We start from the raw sequence: 20,972 nt of genomic DNA on the forward strand, positions 1-20,972 counted from the left end.
TTATTGCTCGGTGGCCAACTATAGTCCGCCCTCCAACAATCCAAAGGATCGTGAACTGGCCCCCTGTTTAAAAAGTTTGGGGACCCCTGATGTTGATGATCAGCTGCTGGACCCCTGCCCCATAAAGTCCTCATTTAAGAGATAGACAAACAGTTACAGAATCCTGTAGGTATATCAGCATAAGCAATGCAGAAGTATAAAAAGGACCATGGGCACAGTAATCTTCAAAAAAATACTGTGTTGGAGAGGCAAGTTGTTCAGAGTTGGCAGATTTCGACTGCATCTTCTCTGGCCGAGTTATTATGTTGTAAATCTATCCTGTATGTGCTCAATCTGGGTTTTCTGGTTGGTACAGACAAGTCCTTTGACTGCCTTGTCTTGCCACTGCTGCACAACTGTGAGAAAAGTGCAACCACTAGCACAATGTACCAAGTGGTCTGTAGATTCAGTAACCCAAGTAAGCATGTCAGCTCAGTCAGGACTAGCAAGCAAAAGGAGTAGAATGTAGGTCTCTTAAACACCAACACCATGAAGAAAAATATCTGGAAGATTCTGTTGCCCATCGAAGGCAAACCAAAGTAAACTCCATAAGCAAGAATGAGCATTTGCAACGGTGTACTTAGTGATGGAATCACTTTCCCCTTCTCTTTATTAATATGGTCTCATCCAAGCTACAGGATGAGAACAACCCATACTCAACATTCATTCACTTAGATTCCACACAGAGTAATGCAACATGAATTCACATGTATATGTTTACATTTACATTTGTGTGTAATCATATTCATGCCTTTGCAAAGCAAATAATATTCAGATTACTTTCCATCAACTTATTCTGCTTAGATGGCTGTAGTCAATGATTCTATCCACACTTACCTGACATGTTCAAAATGAAGACCAAGAATTTAGACTTCCTTTTGATCATATACAGTAGAGTCTCACTTATCCAACATAAACAAGCCAGCAGAACATTGGATAAGTGAATATATTGGACAATAAGGAGGGTTTAAGGAAAAGCCTATTAAACATTATGTTTGATTTTACAAATTAAGCACCAAAACATCATGTTTTACAACAAACTGACAAAAAAAGCAGTTCAATACACAGTAACGTTATGTAGTAATTACTGTATTTACGAATTTAGCACCAAAACATTGCAGTGTATTGAAAACATTGACTACAAAAACATTGGCTACTAACAAATTGACTACAAATAAAGGTAGAATTGCATAAAATGAACATACAGTAACAACATTGTTGGAAATTAAATGCGTTAAAAGTTTAGTCCTTGCTGCCTAGAAAACCAGCTGTGGATCTGGGTGGGAGGCAGACTGCGTTTGATAATCAGAATGTTGGATAAGCGAATGTTAGATAAGCGAGACAGTACTGTACCTGTAGAATAGAACTTTTACTGTGCTTTAGCTGATGTCTAAGGTGAATTTATGCAGATATCTAAAATATTTCACATAGTCATTATATAAGACAAAACTCTTTCTGTAGGCCCTTCTTTGTAATTGAAACCTATGATTTCTAGTTATCAATTCTATCTGTGATAATCACCTATGGGTTCCTGTAATTTCTTTCATTTATTTGGCAGGCTTGGCTAATAACCATAAACTAGATGTAAATCTGAAAAATAAACATGTTTAATACTTGTTGGATGATTGGTATTTTTCCTTTGCTCTTACAATACATATGTTATTTGTGAATCATTTTTCTTGGTGGTAATGTATAATATGTGTGTATATTTCAGTACAAATACAAAGAAGGCTATCGCAAGCAGCTTGGTCACCACGTTGGTGCGCGCAGTGTACAGGACGACCCCAAACTTGTGCATTGTATAAATGTAGCCAAGCTGCAGAGTGAGAGGGAATACAAGAAAGACTTTGAGAAGTCGAAGACCAGGTACACCAGTCCTGTGGATATGCTGGGTGTCTTATTGGCCAAGAATTGCCAGAAACTGGTCAGTGATGTGGATTACCGCCGTCACCTGCACCAATGGACATGCCTGCCAGATCAAAATGATGTCATCCAAGCAAGAAAAGCCTATGATCTCCAGAGTGATGTGAGTCCCCGTTTTATTCTCTTGTGGTCAAAGCAGACTTAAGAGTGAATCCACATCTTTTTAGTTATCTGTCTTCCTTGTATGTGTATAAAGTAGTTGTGGTGACTGAGGGAGACTGATGTTTACCCCAAAAGGGACACATGGGTGAATGGAACTGAAATTTCCTCTCAATATGCATCATCATTTCAGACTCTTTTTACCTAACCCGGCTCATTTTATTCTGGTTCCCTGTTGATCACTATTTTCACTTCCCAAGCAAAAATAGTGATCAACTCACTATCTTAAGTAAGCACACATAATGACAATGTGTAACTGTATAAGAAATTGTGTTCTCTGAGATTTTGAGCATTTACAATTTTTTTGGTGTGACATTCACAGAAATACATGGACTGCCTCCCTCCCCACAAATTTCAACAATGTCAACACCCTGCAAACAATTTTGTGGCATATTCAGAAGCTTATTTCAACATGTGCATATTTCTGGCCATAGTACACTCATGTCTGAAGTGATGGTCAGCTTTCTTGTCAGATTATAGCAACAGAAAAAGTTAAATTTTTCTTTTTGAATTTCTTCACAGAATTACTACAAATCTGATCTTCAGTGGATGAAAGGGATTGGCTGGGTTCCTATTGGGTCATTAGATACTGAAAAAGCCAAGAAGGCCGGAGAAATCCTCAGTGAAAAGCTCTATCGCCAGCCACCAGATAAATTTAAATTCACCAGTGTGACAGATTCTCTAGAAATGGAGCTGGCCAAGCACAATGCAGAAACAATGAATAAGGTAAAGCAACTGTACCATTGACAAACTGGCAGTATGATATTGTCACTGTTGGTGTATATGTAGTAACAGATAATAATAATAATAATAATAATAATAATAATAATAATAATAATAATAACAATCTGCCAACTGCAAAAGGCCACCCTACTGGGATCTGTGTGCATCATCCGCAAATACATCACACAGTCCTAGACACTTGGGAAATGTTCGACTTGTGATTTTGTGATACAAAATCCAGCATGTCTATCTTGTTTGCTGTGTCATAATAAAATAATAATAATAATAATAATAATAATAATAATAATAATAATAATAATAATAATGTCAAGGATACAATCGTTCCAAAGTTTCAAGTCCCACTTATTTTAATTGCAGAGTTTTAAGAATATTTCATGTCTTTCTTATTTACGTCATAAGGATGTAAACATCCTCACCCTTGTTTGGATAATCCCACATTCACATTACTTGTTTACTAGATGGCATGCAACTCCTTTCTTGAATGTTTCTATACAATTTGATTTTTGAATATATTATTTTAAAGGGACTAGTTACATTACCTATTATTTTGATGATCAAACAAATCATTCCTTTTTTTGTCACCATGGCTCAGAAAGATAATTCAGAGAGGTACTTGGTACTAAGAAGTGAGTAACAATTTCTGTTGCTATTGTCAGTGGACAATATAAGGAAATGTTCTTTGATGTCTTTGATCTGAAGCAATCAATTCAGATATTCCGTTTGAAAATCCAGAGAAAAATGCAAATAACATTATAAAGTAGTCCTGCCTGGCTGAAGCACATCAATGCAGTTCTACCTTCACTAAGTCCTATTGCTCAAACTGAATCAACACACACACAATTATGCAGAGGCATATAGAGGATAATTAATAAGCAGACACCAGATTTCTTATCCACTGGAAATTAGTGTATTATAGATGTAGATGCTACTTGTTACTGCAAAGAATATCTGATTGCTAAGGTACCTAATTAGAAAACACAATGCTTCCTAGTTCTTGTAATAGCAGCTGTCTCTTCTTTGTTATTCTACAGCGCTTGTACACTGAGGCTTGGGACAAAGACAAGACTACAATCCATGTCATGCCTGATACACCTGAAATTGTGCTAGCGAAACTCAACAAACTGAACTATAGTGAAGTGAGTATTGAGATGTCACAAATGGTATCAGTCAATTTTGCCTAGCCTGGAGACCATACGATTGTGAGATGCAAGTTGTGGCTAACATATGTTGTGCCTTGGTTGTCCTGGAAGGGTTTGTTTCAATACAGCAGAGCCTCATTATCGGTGTTCTCAGATTACACTAAAGTCAGGGTTTACATTAAGCACTATTTGTTCTTTCAGTCACAAATTCTTCTGTAGATACAAACACAGTTTGTTTTCCCTTTCAATTCATTTCTGTTTCTCAGCTCTTATTGTGGTGTTAAGCTGCTAGGGAAAGAGGCTGTCACAGTTCAGTGATTAGACATAATAAAAACTGATTAAACAATGTTAAACTTCAAAAGCAAACAACAAACCATTTATTTGAATGGTAGTTTTTTGTTGGTTTTCCACATCATGGTTTGCTTGCAAGGCTGGATTAGAACATAAAGAATATAACTATCACAACCTGGTTTACCATTCTGTACAAACACAGTCATGGTGGGACTTTGACTAATTATGGAATTTGTCTATATTTGCAGTATGGGCTAAAATGTTTCTTCTTTCTCACAGAAACTGTACAAACTGGCTATGGAGGAAGCAAAGAAGGAAGGATACGACCTACGAGTTGATGCTATTCCAATTCAAGCTGCCAAAGCTTCCAGAAATATTGCCAGTGATGTGTGTAGACATTTTGTTTCATGTATTTAGAGGCTAGTATTGGTTTAAGCGCAATGTAGATTTTGAACATTAGTTGACAGAATGTATGATGATTGTGGTGGATGTCTCTAACTTCTGTGAAAGGAAGTACTCGATGGAGAATATCAGTGGTAACATAATCCTCCTTATTAAGCGACTAATTCATCCTGAAAATTAGAGGAATAACATGCAGCAAGGTAGTTCTTTAGCAGTACTGAGAAGAATGTATGAAAAAGATGCTAGAGAAAATAGATTTTAGTATACTAAATGAATAATGGAAAGTAATTAGGAATAGCAAACTGGAAATGAACACAGAGAAATGAAAGATGCCTATTTCCAACTTATTTTCCTACTTCTCTCACTGTTTACTTCCAATCTGAGGTGAGGACAATTGTCAACAAAATTGGGTAAAGGTGAGAAAAAACAATACATTCAGAGGCATTAATATAGAATAAGGTTTGAAGTACTATGTAACCAGCTTTTTGTATCCAAAGTGTTATTCACTTGTTTTTCATAAAAGTAGTCTTCTACCTTAGTACAACATTACTTTTGAAAGTATTCAGTTTTGTGCAAGATATTTGAAATCCCACTAAACATAATCTTGCTTAGGGGAGGTGAGGTTTTTACAACTTTAAATTTTGTATTATCATGCTGTGGGAGTGAAAAATCCAAAACATTTGGAAAGTTAGTAGTTTGTTTGCTTTACCATGTTTTAGATTTTGGGGTTGGTCAAAGTTTTTTTTGATATTAGATCTAAAAGAGGAAGGACTGAAGAAAATGAATAAAATATATACAGATTATCAAATGAGTATAATGTTTACAGTAATTATAAGCACTGGACAATACAGTAGAGTCTCGCTTATCCAACATAAACGGGTCGGCAGAATGTTGGATAAGCAAATATGTTGGATAATAAGGAGAGATTAAGGAAAATCCTATTAAACATCAAATTAGGTTATGATTTTACAAATTAAGCACCAAAACATCATGTCAATACAACAAATTTGACAGAAAAGGTAGTTCAATACGTAGTAATGCTATGTAGTAATTACTGTATTTACTAATTTAGCACCAAAATATCACAATATATTGAAAACATTGACTACAAAAATGCGTTGGATAATCCAGAATGTTGGATAAGCAAATGTTGGATAAGTGAGACTCTACTGTATATATAATGGATTGGAAATATAAAGGAATGCCTATATAGTTAGGAAGATGATAAAAGGCAAAGGATAGAATAAGAAGACAATCATCATATCTCAATGAGAGATATACTTATAAACTCAAAAAAAGGAAGGAAGGAAGGAAGGAAGGAAGGAAGGAAGGAAGGAAGGAAGGAAGGAAGGAAGGAAGGAAGGAGTGCTAAGGCTCATTTTCCTGAAGATTAGAAATATTATGAAGAAGCAATTTAATGAGGGAAATACTGGAACCAAATAATAGTATGGAAAGAGTGAAATGATTTTATTAAATGTGTTTTACTGAAATCCTTGAAAATGCTTGATGAATAAATTAAGATAGTCTACAATTTGATTCTTACAAAGTTACAAAGTTAACTCCTAAGAGTTTTTTTAAAAAAATAATATTTTTCTGACAAAATCTTTTTTAGACAAGTGATTTACAAGTGTGCATCTGTTTCAGTACAAATACAAAGAAGGCTATCGTAAGCAGCTTGGCCACCACGTTGGAGCGCGCAGCGTACAGGATGACCCAAAACTTGTGCATTCTATAAATGTTGCCAAGATGCAGAGTGAAAGAGAATACAAGAAAGACTTTGAGAAGTCAAAGACCTGCTACTCCAGTCCTGTGGATATGTTGGGCATCTTGCTGGCTAAGAATTGTCAGAAACTGGTCAGCGATATAGATTACCGCCATTATCTGCACCAGTGGATATGCTTACCTGATCAGAATGATGTCATCCAAGCTAGAAAAGCCTATGATCTCCAGAGTGATGTGAGTATGATATGTAGATATGTGCAACCGTTATATATACAAACTTATATATCACATAACTGGGAGGGGGAAGTAATTCTTCATTCTCTTTGCAACCACCCTTTTTCATTGCCATGAAAGACTATTATTGTTTTCTGCCTTCAAGTAATTTCCGACATATGGTGACTGTAAGGCAACCCTATCACAGGGTTTTCTTGTCAAGATTTGTTCAGAGGCAGTTTGCCCGTGCCTTCCTCTGAAGTAGTGTGACTTGCTCAAAGTCACCCAACAGGTTTGCACAGTTGAGCAAGGTTTCAAATCCTTATGTTTAGTGTCCTAGTCCAATTCTCAAGCAACTACAGGTGGTCCCTAGGGTTACAAACATTCATCTGAGGCCCCTTCCACACAGTTGTATAAAATCCACGTTGAACTGGATTCTATGGCAGTGTACATGGCCATAGCCCGGGGGAGGGGGGGGTTAAGAGTTCAAAACTCATACATTGGTTAAGCAGTTAAAATTCATGAGTAAACCAGGTTTTTTTTTAACCTGACACATTTCGGGGGTAGGGGTTGAACCCTTAATGCCCCCCCCCCACCTCCGGCTACAGCTGTGGCAGTATGGACTCAGATAATCCAATTTGAAGCAGATCTGTGTTGATATTCTGGGTTGTATGGGTATGTGGAAGGACCCTTATAAACCACTCATAGTTAAGAATGGGGGTGAGACAACAGGAAGTGACAGAAATGTACCATATATACTCGAGTTTAAGCCGACCCGAATATAAGCCAAGCCACCTAATTTTACCACAAAAAACTGGGAAAACATTGACTCCAATATAAGCCGAGGGTGGTAAATTTCAGAAATAAAAATAGGTACCAATAAAATTACATTAATTGAGGCATCAGTAGGTTAAATGTTTTTGAATATTTACATAAATCTCAAATTTAAAATAGGACTGTCCAACTCTGATGAAATCATTATTCTCATCTTCTTCAATGTAAATGTGCTTATGTATCCTTTTAATAATAATATATTAAAATAATACATGTAATAATAAGTAGAGTGAAATAATAAATGCAATAATAATAAGAAGATCAGAGTGAAATAATAAATGTACTATTATTAATAATAAAAATAGAGTAAAATAAATGCAATAGTAGCAACAATAATAGAGAAAAAAATAAATGTAATAATACCAATAATAATAGACAAAAATAATAAATGTACCATATATTCTTGAGTATAAGCTGACCCAAATATAAGCCAACCAGGACCCTCACCTGAGTATAAGCCGAGGGGGGCTTTTTCAGTCTTAAAAAAAGGGCTGAAAAACTAGGCTTATACTTGAGTATATACAGTACCTCTCAGAAGGGAAATTCACTCCTGAAACAGTTATAATGGGGAAAAGGTATCTCAGCTGAAGCTTTATCACCAATCCTTGTTTCCACAACAAACCCTTTTCTCCCAAAATTCATTTATCACAGAGACAGAAACTGAGGTGAAATCTTCTGAACAGGAGCACAGACAACAAAACAAACCATAACTTGGGGACTGCCTGTACATCACAGTGGCTCAGTCTGAACTGAACTGTTTGGGAACTGGCTAGACAATTTGCTCCAGATGGGTTTTACTTATATCTGAAACAGCAGATATGTAGCATGGGAGCCCTGCTTTACTTGGCACTCTTATTTGCAAATCACAGAATAATATATAATAACTTTATTCTTATATCCCATCCCATCTCCCCGAAGGGACTCGGGGCGGCTTACATGGGGACCAAGCCCAGTAATGCAACAATAAAATACAACTACATAAGATATATTCATGAATTAATACATATCTCACTGGTTAGGTGTTGCTTTACCATACTTCTGGTTTATCTGGAATATATGCCTAGAAAAGGAAACATAGCAATGCTGAATCATGTGCAAGTATTTTCTTGCTGTGAATTACTGCGACTCTTGAAAATGACTTAACTGTGTTGTCAAAGGCTTTCATAGCCGGAATCACTGGGTTGCTGTGAGTTTTCCGGGCTGTATGGCCATGTTCCAGAAGCATTCTCTCCTGACATTTTGCCCACATCTATGGCAGGCATCCTCAGAGCCCAGAAAACACACAACAACCCTGACTTAGAAACTTCAGTTACTTAAGACTGTAACATCCAAAACTGAAATGGTTGCAGTCAGGCAAAATCATGTTGTATTGATTCTGAAGCAGAATGGCGGTTTCCTTAACCTGAATCAAGGGAGTGATACTTACTGCTTAAACCTCCTAAATTTAATCCAAAGATTTATAGGATTACAGTGTCTTAACACCCAACTTCCTGGAAATTTTTAGGGGTCCTCTATTCCTCAGGTACATCATCTGTCAGTAAGAAGGAGATTTTTCCTGGTTTTGACACTACATCTGATACTTGAGCTTAGTGACGTCTGTATATATTGATCCATCTCTGCTTGTGTTCCAGGCTGTATACAAACAAGATTTGGAATGGCTTAAAGGTATTGGCTGGGTTCCTGCTGGCTCCTTGGAAGTTGAAAAGGTGAAGAGAGCCGGTGAAATCCTAAGTGAGAAGAAATACCGTCAGCCCCCTGATCAAATCAAGTTTACCAGTGTCGCAGATTCTTTGGAGATAGAGTTGGCAAAACATAATGCAGAAGTGATGAGCAAGGTGAGTTTCGTAATCTGGCATTAGCAGAACTGGGTTGAGTATTGTCATATCAGTTCCTTGCTACCAGGCAAATTCAAATATCAGACTGAATTGAAGTTCTTCCACATTGGGAAAGGAAAATGACTATTAGTCCAGATAGTGACCAGTCACATAATATGGATGTCTTTCTTTTTTTCCTGCCTCTGCAGAAACAAAATATACCCTTGGAAGATAGGTTCTCTTCATTTATGAGTGCTAATAATATTATAATGTTAAATGTTTAAATGTTGTGTTCCTGTATTCACTATTTAATCTAGAAAATCCCGATTGCTGAGGTAGCTGCTGGTGGCCATGCCAGTCATGTAATGAATCCACTTTGGGAAACTTTAAGTGTTATTCATGGTCTTGAACCCGTCCAGGGATAAATCTTTAAACATTCAGACTAAAACTGAAATGTACTCATTGACGTACTAACACAGAAGTCACCAGGTTCTTTGTAAATGTGCTTAGTTTATTCTCATTACAATATTAATATACAGTAGAGTCTCACTTATCCAACACTCGCTTATCCAACATTCTGGATTATCCAACGCATTTTTGTAGTCAATGTTTTCAATATATCATGATATTTTGGTGCTAAATTCATAAATACAGTAATTACTACATAGCATTACTGCATATTGAACTACTTTTTCCTGTCAAACTTGTTGTACAACATGATGTTTTGGTGCTTAATTTGTAAAATCATAACCTGATTTGTTGTTTAATAGGCTTTTCCTTAATCCCTCCTTATTATCCAACATATTTGCTTATCCAACGTTCTGCCGGCCTGTTTATGTTGGATAAGTGAGACTCTACTGTAGTTATAATTGTCTGTAGATATGGTAGCAAGAGCATCTTTTTTATGCTAAGTCTATATGTTGATTAAATTTTCTTAAGTCCAACTACCACCTTTTTTCCCTCCTCTCTACAGCGATTATACACTGAAGCTTGGGATGCTGATAAAAGAACCATTCATGTTATGCCGGATACTCCAGAAATTATGCTGGCAAAGGCAAATTCAGCCAACATTAGCCAAGTAAGAACATTTCTTAAGGGTTGTAAATAAATCAAAATCTTTCTTGAGTTTTTTTACAACTTCTTACAAGTGTGTTTTTATGAGCAAGTATAAACCATTATGCAAAAAAAAAATTAACTTCCTGTATTTTTTAAAAATCACTCTCTCTATAGAAACAGTACATCCAGGGATGGGAAGAAGCGAAGGTGAAAGGCTATGACCTGAGAGCGGATGCAATTCCAATCAGAAGTGCAAAGGCATCGAGGGATATCGCTAGTGATGTAAGTGGCTGGTTCAGTGCACACATGGGCAAATGTGGGAAGCTAAGGGGGCACATTAAATTAGATGAGGGCTGCACCAAACCATAAAGCCCCTAAATTTTCCCCTCAAATTCCTCCTAATGCCCTTAGGGCAATGGGGCATTTTTCATGTTTTAGTGGCTCCGAGGCCATTTTAGACGGCCATTTTCAGATGGTCTCCAAAAGTCAATTCTGCTTTATGTCCGATTTCAAGAAAGCCCTTTCCCATGGTAGCTTCTCCACACACAGGATGATAGTATTAAAATCTCTATTGTTATCTCTGTTATTTTCTTTGAGGATTGCATGCCGTCTCATTTGGGACAATATCCAAAGGATTTCTATTTAAGGCACTGGCCATTAAGTTGCAGTTTTTAACTTTCTCATATTCATTTTAATTTAGCTTGGGTTTAATGGTAGGCCCCATGTAAGTCCACTTTAGGTTTTCAGCGGAACTTTGATGGAGTTATCCTAATGGCTGAATCTATTTCTGAAATACTATCTTAGATCGATTTTTTAAATTTTGTATTATGTTCACACTGCCCCACTATTATCAACATTAGAATCGTAGAATAGTAGAGTTGGAAGAGACCTCATGGGCCATCCAGTCCAACCCTCCGCCAAGAAGCAGGAAATCCATTGTTTTCCATTAGGAGTTGTTAAGGCTTGGGATATTTTCAGAAGTTATGTTTAGGCATGTTTTGTACCATGCAACAAGGTTGGAAACACTATGAAATTTTGCTAACATGGAGCACAGTTTTTGCACATCCTGTTTTTTTTTTTACTTTATTAGCTGATTAGTTGTTGGCCTTTTCTGTGATCTATAGGTTACTTGTAAAACTTGTTCTCTCTTTTTTTACAGTATAAATATAAAGACGCCTATGAGAAGCAGAGAGGACACTATGTTGGTGTCAAATGCCTTCAAGATGACCCCAAGTTGGTGTGGTTTACACATGTAGCCAAAATCCAGAGTGACAGAGAGTACAAGAAGGACTTTGAGAAATGGAAAACAAAGATCCATAGCCCTGTTGACATGCTCTCAGTTTTGTTGGCTAAGAATTGTCAGAAGTTGGTCAGTGATGTGGATTATCGCCGTTACCTACATGAATGGACTTGCCTGCCAGACCAGAATGATGTCATTCAGGCAAAGAAAGTGTATGATCTACAAAGCGATGTATGTAGAAACAAATGTAAAACACTAATCTGTTTCCATTTGTATAATTATACTTACATATATTTTGATATGAGAAACATTTGTACAGTTTTAAAACTTATGTAAGAACAGGAATTCAATGCTTCATAGTCGAAGTGTTGTTGTTGATGATGTTTGGGTTTTTTTTTTGTTTTGTTTTTTTTTTGGATATTGAGGTATTCTCACAATTCTACAAACACCACGTGCACATAACCAGGATCCAGCATAATCGTGCCAGCATAGATTCTGACTGCTGGTCTTGATTTGGATTTAGATCTTGAGGTCATTAAGGAAAGGCAAAATATAACATATGTTTTGCATGATGATGTACAAATAGGTCAATCTGCTAAATTCCCACGTATCTTTCATTAATGGGAAAAAGTAAAGCAAAATGTAAAGTATGGAGGTAACAAAGAGTTAATTTCAATAAGATTCTTACTGTATACATGGCCTATAGTCCATGCTTATCTGAAAACTGCAGATAGAGATGGCTAAAAAGCACCAAGTATTCCAGAAGCCTGCTGTTACTGCATTAACATGGACCATATTGAGTTCCTGAATAAACATGCATAGTTAGAATATTGCAAACTGATAGTCTCTAAATTTCAACATGAGATAGACTTGATACATGGGACAGTGAAGTGAGAGTTAGTGATAAAAAGGCTTTAATAATATGTGATTACTGAAAGGAGCTAGGATAGGAATTCACTGGTTTGCTTTGATGCCCCATTGACATTCTTATATGCATGTGGAGATGGCAATTTATGTGAACTTCTACATTTAGTTTGATGGAAAAGTCTCTCCACTCAGATTAATATGGAATTTTTTTCAGGCAAAGGAGCTTGATAGGCAGAATAAAGATCTCATTCCCAGGAGAGACAATTAGCCCAGATTTCTTCTAGCACAAATGAATAGACCTCTCACCTTCTCCATTACCAGATTTATTTTAAGAATATGCATGATTTTTCTTCACAGAATGTGTATAAGTCAGATTTGGAATGGCTACGTGGTATTGGTTGGATCCCAGTGGGTTCTTTGGAAGTCCAAAAAGTGAAGAAAGCACAGGAGATCCTGAATGATAGATTGTATCGTCAACGGCCAGAGTCTGTGAAATTCACAAGTATTGTTGACTCTCCTGATATTGTTTTGGCTAAGGCCAATGCTCTACTTCAAAGTGGGGTAAGAAAATCTTATGTTTGCTCTTTGACCTCTCAGTTTTTATACTTGTCTTCTTTTTAGATAGAAGAGAAATGTACTGTCAAATGTGCAAATACCAGAACAGTTATAAAGCTTTGGTTTTAACGACACATCATTACGACTTTTACGGTGCCCTGTGATCTCACATAAAAATAAATTTAGATCCCTTTGAAATCAAGGATTGGAATTTATGTTATCAAGAGATCTCCAGTTATTGGGCAGTGAAAAATAATATTAATTCATTGAAGTAGTTTCACTCATTCATTGTGACAATGATTGCTCCAGATTATTGTTTTCTCGTTTCATAAAGTGTGCATTTTGTTAAACAACATTTAAACTAAGTTATTATTCTTATAGTCAATGGCAATACAAAATGCTTGTGAAGATAAGAAAAGGCTCATTGTGAATTCATGCCCTATATTTTGAACATTTTGAATGCTTCCCTGCAAGTTTTTCTGTGTCTATATCAGATTACTGTTTGAGGTGATTGGAAGCAGCAGTTATTTTTGCCAGTGGAAAAAAACCCCTGAATATTTGGTGCATCCAAAGGACCAGAAAGTATCGGATTTTGTTCCCTTTATTTCAGATTTTATTTTGGAGATAAATAAACATTTTGTTCATCCCAGAATATTTTCTGTTAGTTCTCAGTACAATCAGATACTTTATATACCAGTTCCACAGGTCACCTAATTCTCCCCTGGTATAAAATCTGGAATCTGGGATTTTTCAATCAAACTGGATGCAATCACTGAACTTTCTAAACACAAAAGTAGTCACTGTAATGCCTGATAATTTACTTCTCGGGTAAATAGATCATTTGCATGCATGGAGAATTAGACTATGGCCATACAGCCCGGAAAACTCACAGCAACCCAATTCGATTACTAATTTGTACGAAGGGTTAGCCATGTGCACGCTGGTAATCTGTGGTTTGACAATTAAGGCAATCTTTGTGTATAAAGATTTTCAGATGAAAACATGGCTAGCTTTGTGTTCTGCCATAAATAGCTTGCATGGAGTTGTCGAAAAACTGAAACACTATGGCAAGGATTAAGAAAATGAGTGTTTGCACAAAAGAAGACAGTGGTGGAGAAGAAAAATACTTGTCAACTTGTTCATAGCACTTTGCATTGTCAGAGAAACTAGGCATTATTTAATGTGAAAAAATGTTTCCTTTACTATGGAAGTGGTAGTAAAGATTATGTATGCCATTCTCTAACTTGATTTTTGAAAAAAATGAAGCCATAATGGATTGGTCTTTTGCTTTTAAGGGTATTTTACTTTAAAACATTGACACTGTACGTTATTTTTCCTTCCCTTTCCCTCCTTGTTAGGCATTATATCGTGAGGTTTGGGATAAAGAAAAGACACAGTTCACTCTTCCTTCTGATACTCCTGAGATGGTTTTGTCCAAGGCAAATGCTCTGAATGTCAGCAAAGTAAGAAATTACATACCTAACTGTGAATGCATCAGTACCAAAATGCTGGCCTTTAACTGAAAAGTCTAGATGAGATTTGATTTTCGTTGAAAAGTGTCTTGTTAGTGGAAATGAGAAAACCAGAGGTGATGTTTTCCTGCAATAATAATTAGTTAAAATCAAGTTTATATCAACTTGCATTGTGGACCACACATAAAAATAAATATATGAAAATGTGATTAATATTCAACACTCTTAAATAAACATGGCATACATGGATAATTTCTTCCTTTCTTTCACAGAAATATTACCAATCAGGATGGGAAGAAGCTAAGAAGAAAGGTTATGATTTGAGACTGGATGCCATTGAAATTCAGCATGCTAAGGCTTCTAGAAACATTGCCAGTGAGGTATGTTTATTATTTAAAGTATTTCACTCAAGCCTGGGTTCTATGAATTAGTCTCCAGTGTTAATATTGTATGTTTTATGTTGATTTTAACGATTGTTTTTACTGTAATTGATGTTTATATTGGATAACTGTTTTATTGCTGTGTTTGATATTTGATTGTTTTATTGGGCAAGGCCCCATGTAAGCTGCCCCGAGTCCCTTCGGGGAGATGGGACGGGGTATAAAAATAAAGTTATTATTATTATTATTATTATTATTATTATTATTATTATTATTATTATTTCTTTAATGTTAAACAGATTATTAATATTTTGATCAACAGTGGTAGCCTGACTTTAAAAAACAAACAGGTTTCAGTATAATTTTAAAAATGCTTGATTGCTAATTTTCTTACATTTTTCTTATTAGTACAAGTACAAAGAAGGTTATCGAAGGCAGCTTGGACACCATGTTGGAGCGCGCAGCATAGAGGATGACCCCAAACTGGTATTGGCTATGAATGTGGCCAAAATGCAAAGTGAAAGGGAGTACAAGAAATACTTTGAGAAGTTCAAGACGAAGTTCAACAGTCCAGTAGACATGTTGTCTCTTCTGTTGGCCAAGAACTGCCAGAAGCTGGTTAGTGACATTGACTACCGTCACTATCTGCATGAATGGACCTGCCTACCTGACCAGAATGATGTCATCCAAGCCAAGAAAGCCTACGAGCTACAGAGCGATGTGAGTTGAGTACCGATTCACAATGCTTCCTTCATTAGTGCTTTTGACAATGTGGAATCTGCTACGGTATATGGTGGATTTTTACTGTCATCTCGGCAATAGTCGGAGACCTGCAACTTCAGCTCTCGCCAATCAATTTATTTGTTTAAAAAATTGATCGTCTGGCTTTATGTTACATATCCTGCCTTGGTAGTAGCTGCACAGAAACAGTTATCCATTGACATGATACCATGGTGCCCAGAATCTTCAGTCAAAATAAGTTTGAGTTGTTTTATTTACTTATTTCTTTATTAAATTTGTATCTCACGTGGCTCTCCTTTCTCCGAATTTCCCCCCACATTAATTCTGTGAGGTTGATGGCATCAGAGAATATCTGAATGTCTCAAGTCATGCAGTGAGTTCTGTAGTTCAGAGAACTGGAAACCCTAAATACCACTTTAACACTCTAAACATTCTACCACAGGAATGGGAAAACTTCGGACCTCCAGATGTTTTGGACTTCAACTCCCACAATTTGTAACAGCCTGCCAGCTGTTAGGAATTGTGGGAGTTGGAAGTCCAAAACACCTGGAAGGCAGAAGTTTACCCATGCATGCTCTGCCATATTGCAGCTATTTTGTCAGAGGGGCATCCAGATATTGGACAATGTTGCTGCTCTATGATGTTCTATTACTATAGGATTTTTAAAAAGTCTCTTGTCATCATCATCATCATCATCATCATCATTTAATTACTTATTAATCGCCCTCCATCCAAGATGCTCTAGGCGATTTACAAGCTAAATTGTAAAGGATAAAAATACATACATACAAATATTGATAAAATTAACATGGATCAAAAGCTCTAGTAAAAAGCCAGGTCTTAAGTGCTAGGGTAAAAGGCCCTAACTCACGCATGGCTCTCTTGTCAAACACCTTCACAGGTGATACGGAATATGCTTTCCCAATAACAGCATAAGAATCCAGGTATGAAAGTTGAGTGGTTTTGTATTGTAAGACAGTGCTATTGAGTAGAGAGGCAGTAACAAATTGAAGATAACATCTTTTATATTGTTAATACTTTCATGGGCTCTTTTGTAGAATGCTTACAAAGCAGACTTGGAATGGCTGCGTGGCATTGGCTGGATGCCGGAAGGCTCTGTGGAAGTGCTCAAAGTGAAGAAAGCTCAAGAGATATTGAATGACAGATTGTATAAGCAGCCACCGGATGCACTGAAATTTACCAGCATTGCTGACCCACCACCTGTTGTCTTGGCTAAGATTAATGCCCAACAAATCAGTGAGGTAAATGATTACCTTTATGTTGCAGGCCGTGGTACTGAGATCTTATTTATAATTCAGATTTTGTAATAGCGACATGTGTCAACTATCACTTTCAGAGTCCTTGGAGACTCCTCGGTTGTCAAAAAAGCAGCTTTTTCAACCCCTTCATTAGATGTCGTGATATGGTTTTCAAAAATATTTTGGCAATATCAAGCAATAAATCAACGTTTGTGTGCTTATTTCATAGAATCTGTATCGTGAAGCCTGGGATAAAGAGAAGACTCAGTTCCATCTTCCTTCAGATACCCCTGTAATGCTGCAGGCGAAGATTAATGCACTCACTATAAGCAATGTAAGAGAATAAATTAACACTATGCATGTGGGTATGTCAAGGACAAACTTTTCCATCATTAATGGTTCTTTAAAGATGGGCATGCTATGGATGTCGGTTCTTGTTTATGTAACAGCATTGAAACTTTCTGGTGGTTTTATTTTCAAGAAGACAAGACTTTTTCTTTTTTTTAAAAGGCTTACATAATTATAATTATCTTTACATTGTTTATTTGACAAATGTAAAGTGTATTAAGAATTGTTCTCAAGCAGATATGCATGTGGCGTGTGCATGCACAATTTGCAGAAAAAACACATATCTTGGAAGGGGGTTTCACAACACTGAAAAGGCTATATCTCTCATGTCCAATAACCTTATGGATGGCAGGGTCTGTGGTGGTTATCTTAATACATGGGCAACATTATTCGCCGATACATCACATAGTCCTAGACACTTGGGAAGCGTCCGACGTGTGATCCAATTCAACAGCCAGTAGTGTGTCTGCTGTGGACTCATCTTGTTGTGTTTCAAATAATAATAATAATAATAATAATAATAATAATAATAATAATAATAATAATAGACATTGACAAAATTACAATCTGCCAACTGCAAAAGGCCACCCTGCTGGGATCTGCACGCATCATCCGAAAATACATCACACAGTCCTAGACACTTGGGAAGTGTTCGACTTGTGGTTTTGTGAAACAAAATCCAGCATAACTATCTTGTTTGCTGTGTCATACAACATCGTTGTGTCAATAATAATAATAATAATAATAATAATAATAATAATAATTATTATTATTATTATTATTGGCAGGATTTCTAATAATCTGGAACCAGACTGCTTTCAAGATCAAAACTAGCACCAAGCAGTCATTGCAGTCATTGCAGCTGTTACAGTATTAGTGTAATAATACCTGACTTTCTAGGCTAAACAACGACTCAAGTTGAAATTTCCATCTTCAAAGGCAACCTCATCCAGAGTGCATTTCAGTAGTCCATACTATGAAGAACTTGTACGTACACAACTGAAGCTGTTAAGAAGCTTTATTGTATCATCAGTTGCAATTAGGTTCCTTTCTAACTATCTTAACCCCAAACAATACTTCCAGTTCTTCCTTTCTTTTCTAGGACACACTTTCTAGATAGGTTAGTTGTGTAATGTGGGCATGGAAGAGAAAATGAGAGCACTACACTTACACAATGCCAGTGCATGCATTACATATTGTAGGAAATTCACATTTTAGGCTGCCATTCTGTGCTTATTTGCCTGGAAATAATGTGAATTGAGAATAGTAGCACTTACCTTTCAGTAAGTATGTGTAGGATTGATGATTCCCTGTACCTCATTTCATTATGAATTTTAAGACTTCATTGAGTATTGTACGTTTTCATTGCAGAAATATTATACAGGAGACTGGGATGAAGCCAAAGCAAAAGGATATGACATCAGAGCTGATGCTATTTCAATCAAGCATGCTAAAGCTTCCAGGGAAATTGCCAGCGAGGTACAATCTTTGTTACTTTAATTTCTATATCTGATTAGGTGATAGGTCTGCAATGGCAAAGTGTGTGGTCAAATAACCCGGGTTCAAAATCATATTTATGCAGCTTCTGATATTTTAACACTATTATACCATCATTTTATGCTTCTGACTTTGTAAGTTTGTTTTTTCAAAATATATCTAAAATGAAACAATTTAATATTTTCAGTTTTTCTTCCTCTAAGTTCTTTTCATTGATCAAACATGTTGCTTCTGCTATCTCCTTAAAAACTGAAAAACTTAACTCTTAAAAAAAACCTACTGATTTATAGTTTACTATTAAAATCTTTAATAGTAAACTTAGAGGCAAATCTCACCACTTCGGATGGTTTATTTCCAGAAAAGAGCAAATAGGGTTGCTATTATCTGGAATTTGACGTTGAAATGATTAATTCTAGCAATTAACCATTGATTGGAGCCCCCGGTGGCGTAGTGGGTTAAAGCCTTGTGACTTGAAGGTTGGGTTGCTGACCTGAAGGCTGCCAGGTTTGAATCCAATCCGGGGAGAGCGCGGATGAGCTCCCTCTCTCAGCTCCAGCTCCATGCGGGGACATGAGAGAAGTGTCCCACAAGGATGGTAAGAACATTTTAAAAAACCATCCTGGCATCCCCTGGGTAACATCCTTGCAGACGGCCAATTCTCTCACACCAGAAGCGACTTGCAGTTTCTCAAGTCGCTCCTGACATGAAAAAAACCCCATTGATCAAATAGGTATGTCATTCAAAGGGTGGAGACCATGTGAACCCTCCAGTGTTGTTGAATTACATATCCCATAAAACCTTACCAGGCTAGACAGGCTGATGCTGATCAGAACTAAAGCCCAACAGTTTCTGGAGGACTATGTGTTCCCCTGCCAAGACCTATAGGAACCACAAGTTGAATATTCTATAACATAAAGATCCAGTTGAGTGTCAACGTCTGATGCTCAGTTTTCTAAATTAACTGGTTATAATTATTTATGTTTTATTTTTATTTTTTTCTCCTTCTGTGCTCAGTACAAGTACAAAGAAGCTCATGAGAAACAGAAAGGCCACTATATTGGAAGCCCATCAGTAAAGGCAGATCCCAAACTTTCATGGGCTGCCAAAGTACTAAAGATGCAAAATGACAGACTGTATAAGCAAGCTTACAACAATTCAAAAGCCAAGATCACAATCCCAGTTGACATGGTGGCCATCCAATCAGCCAAGCAATGCCAGTCTTTAGTAAGCGAAGTTGACTATCGTCGCCGCTTGCACCAGTGGTCTTGTCTGCCAGACCAGAATGATGTGATCCAAGCAAGGAAAGCCTATGAACTACAGAGTGATGTAAGTATATCTGCATTTTGTGAATTCATAGTATGTACATTGCTGCTGCAACAGAAGACAAAAGTTGTGATAGGTAGTACTTGAAGCTTTACACTTAATTAATTATCAACTTCCTTGACAGTAACTGCAGTTTTTCCATGAATGACCATTGTCCTACCAAAGAATATTCATATATTTCTCCATGATTATTTATGGTAACAGTTTTGGAATACTATGACTAGATGCTGGAAAAATGATTTATTATCCAGTCTCTTGTAGATACAATGTACTTGAGCTTCCTAAAATGTCTCATCTCAATAGCTAATTAATCCAGATTCTGCTGGAGTTCCCATCCCAGGTTCAGGGGATGCCTCTTTATGAAGCAGGAAATCACCTCTTCCTGTTTTGAAAATAGCTCAGCCCTTCCAAGCTTGAATAAACTAGACAAAATATGGCAGGACTTCTTTTTCTAGATGACAGGTGGACAATTTGTTCTCCTAGAGAACAGGTAGGAATCTGAATTTTAAAAAACTTTTCAATTTTATTGATAAGGAGGGCCACAATGTTTCTACTGTGGTCTATCCTGATGATGAATTTCACAATCTGGTTTTGGGTCCTGAAATAATACACTGAAATAATTGAGGCTTATTGCTGCTGACTTTCTTGAAGTCCCATTAATTTTACTTTGAAGTTCCTTATTCTCCTTCTCTGACATTTTCTTTTACAGGCTGTGTACAAGTCAGATCTGGAATGGCTCCGTGGTGTTGGATGGGTGCCAACTGAATCTCCAATAGTGAAGAGGGTAAAATTTGCCCAAGATATTCTGAGTGATAATGTCTATCGTACCCCTGCTGAGCGCCTGAAATTCACCAGCATTGTTGACACGCCAGAGATCCTTCTTGCCAAAACCAATGCTGAGCAACTCAGTCTTGTAAGTTAACTTCTTCCAGTAACATGAAGCTATTTAAGTGT

The 20,972-nt window shown here is 36.7% G+C and overlaps 1 protein-coding gene across 43 annotated transcripts in view; it reads left to right on the top strand.

The window, feature by feature from the left end:
• neb (nebulin) overlaps positions 1–20,972 on the top strand; it is a 229,122-nt gene that overhangs the window by 99,238 nt on the left and 108,912 nt on the right. For all 43 annotated transcript variants that reach the window (XM_062965858.1, XM_062965887.1, XM_062965945.1 and 40 more), the window contains 18 exons: positions 1,754–2,065; positions 2,644–2,847; positions 3,897–4,001; positions 4,575–4,682; positions 6,342–6,653; positions 9,098–9,301; positions 10,254–10,358; positions 10,511–10,618; positions 11,496–11,807; positions 12,801–13,004; positions 14,357–14,461; positions 14,743–14,850; positions 15,259–15,570; positions 16,650–16,853; positions 17,080–17,184; positions 18,570–18,677; positions 19,710–20,021; positions 20,728–20,931. In XM_062965858.1, coding sequence (XP_062821928.1) covers positions 1,754–2,065; positions 2,644–2,847; positions 3,897–4,001; positions 4,575–4,682; positions 6,342–6,653; positions 9,098–9,301; positions 10,254–10,358; positions 10,511–10,618; positions 11,496–11,807; positions 12,801–13,004; positions 14,357–14,461; positions 14,743–14,850; positions 15,259–15,570; positions 16,650–16,853; positions 17,080–17,184; positions 18,570–18,677; positions 19,710–20,021; positions 20,728–20,931 — 3,432 coding nt within the window. The remainder of the gene's footprint in view (positions 1–1,753; positions 2,066–2,643; positions 2,848–3,896; positions 4,002–4,574; positions 4,683–6,341; positions 6,654–9,097; positions 9,302–10,253; positions 10,359–10,510; positions 10,619–11,495; positions 11,808–12,800; positions 13,005–14,356; positions 14,462–14,742; positions 14,851–15,258; positions 15,571–16,649; positions 16,854–17,079; positions 17,185–18,569; positions 18,678–19,709; positions 20,022–20,727; positions 20,932–20,972) is intronic.

The sequence above is a fragment of the Anolis carolinensis genome, chromosome 1, assembly GCF_035594765.1.
Source record: "Anolis carolinensis isolate JA03-04 chromosome 1, rAnoCar3.1.pri, whole genome shotgun sequence".
Lineage (NCBI taxonomy): Eukaryota > Metazoa > Chordata > Lepidosauria > Squamata > Dactyloidae > Anolis > Anolis carolinensis.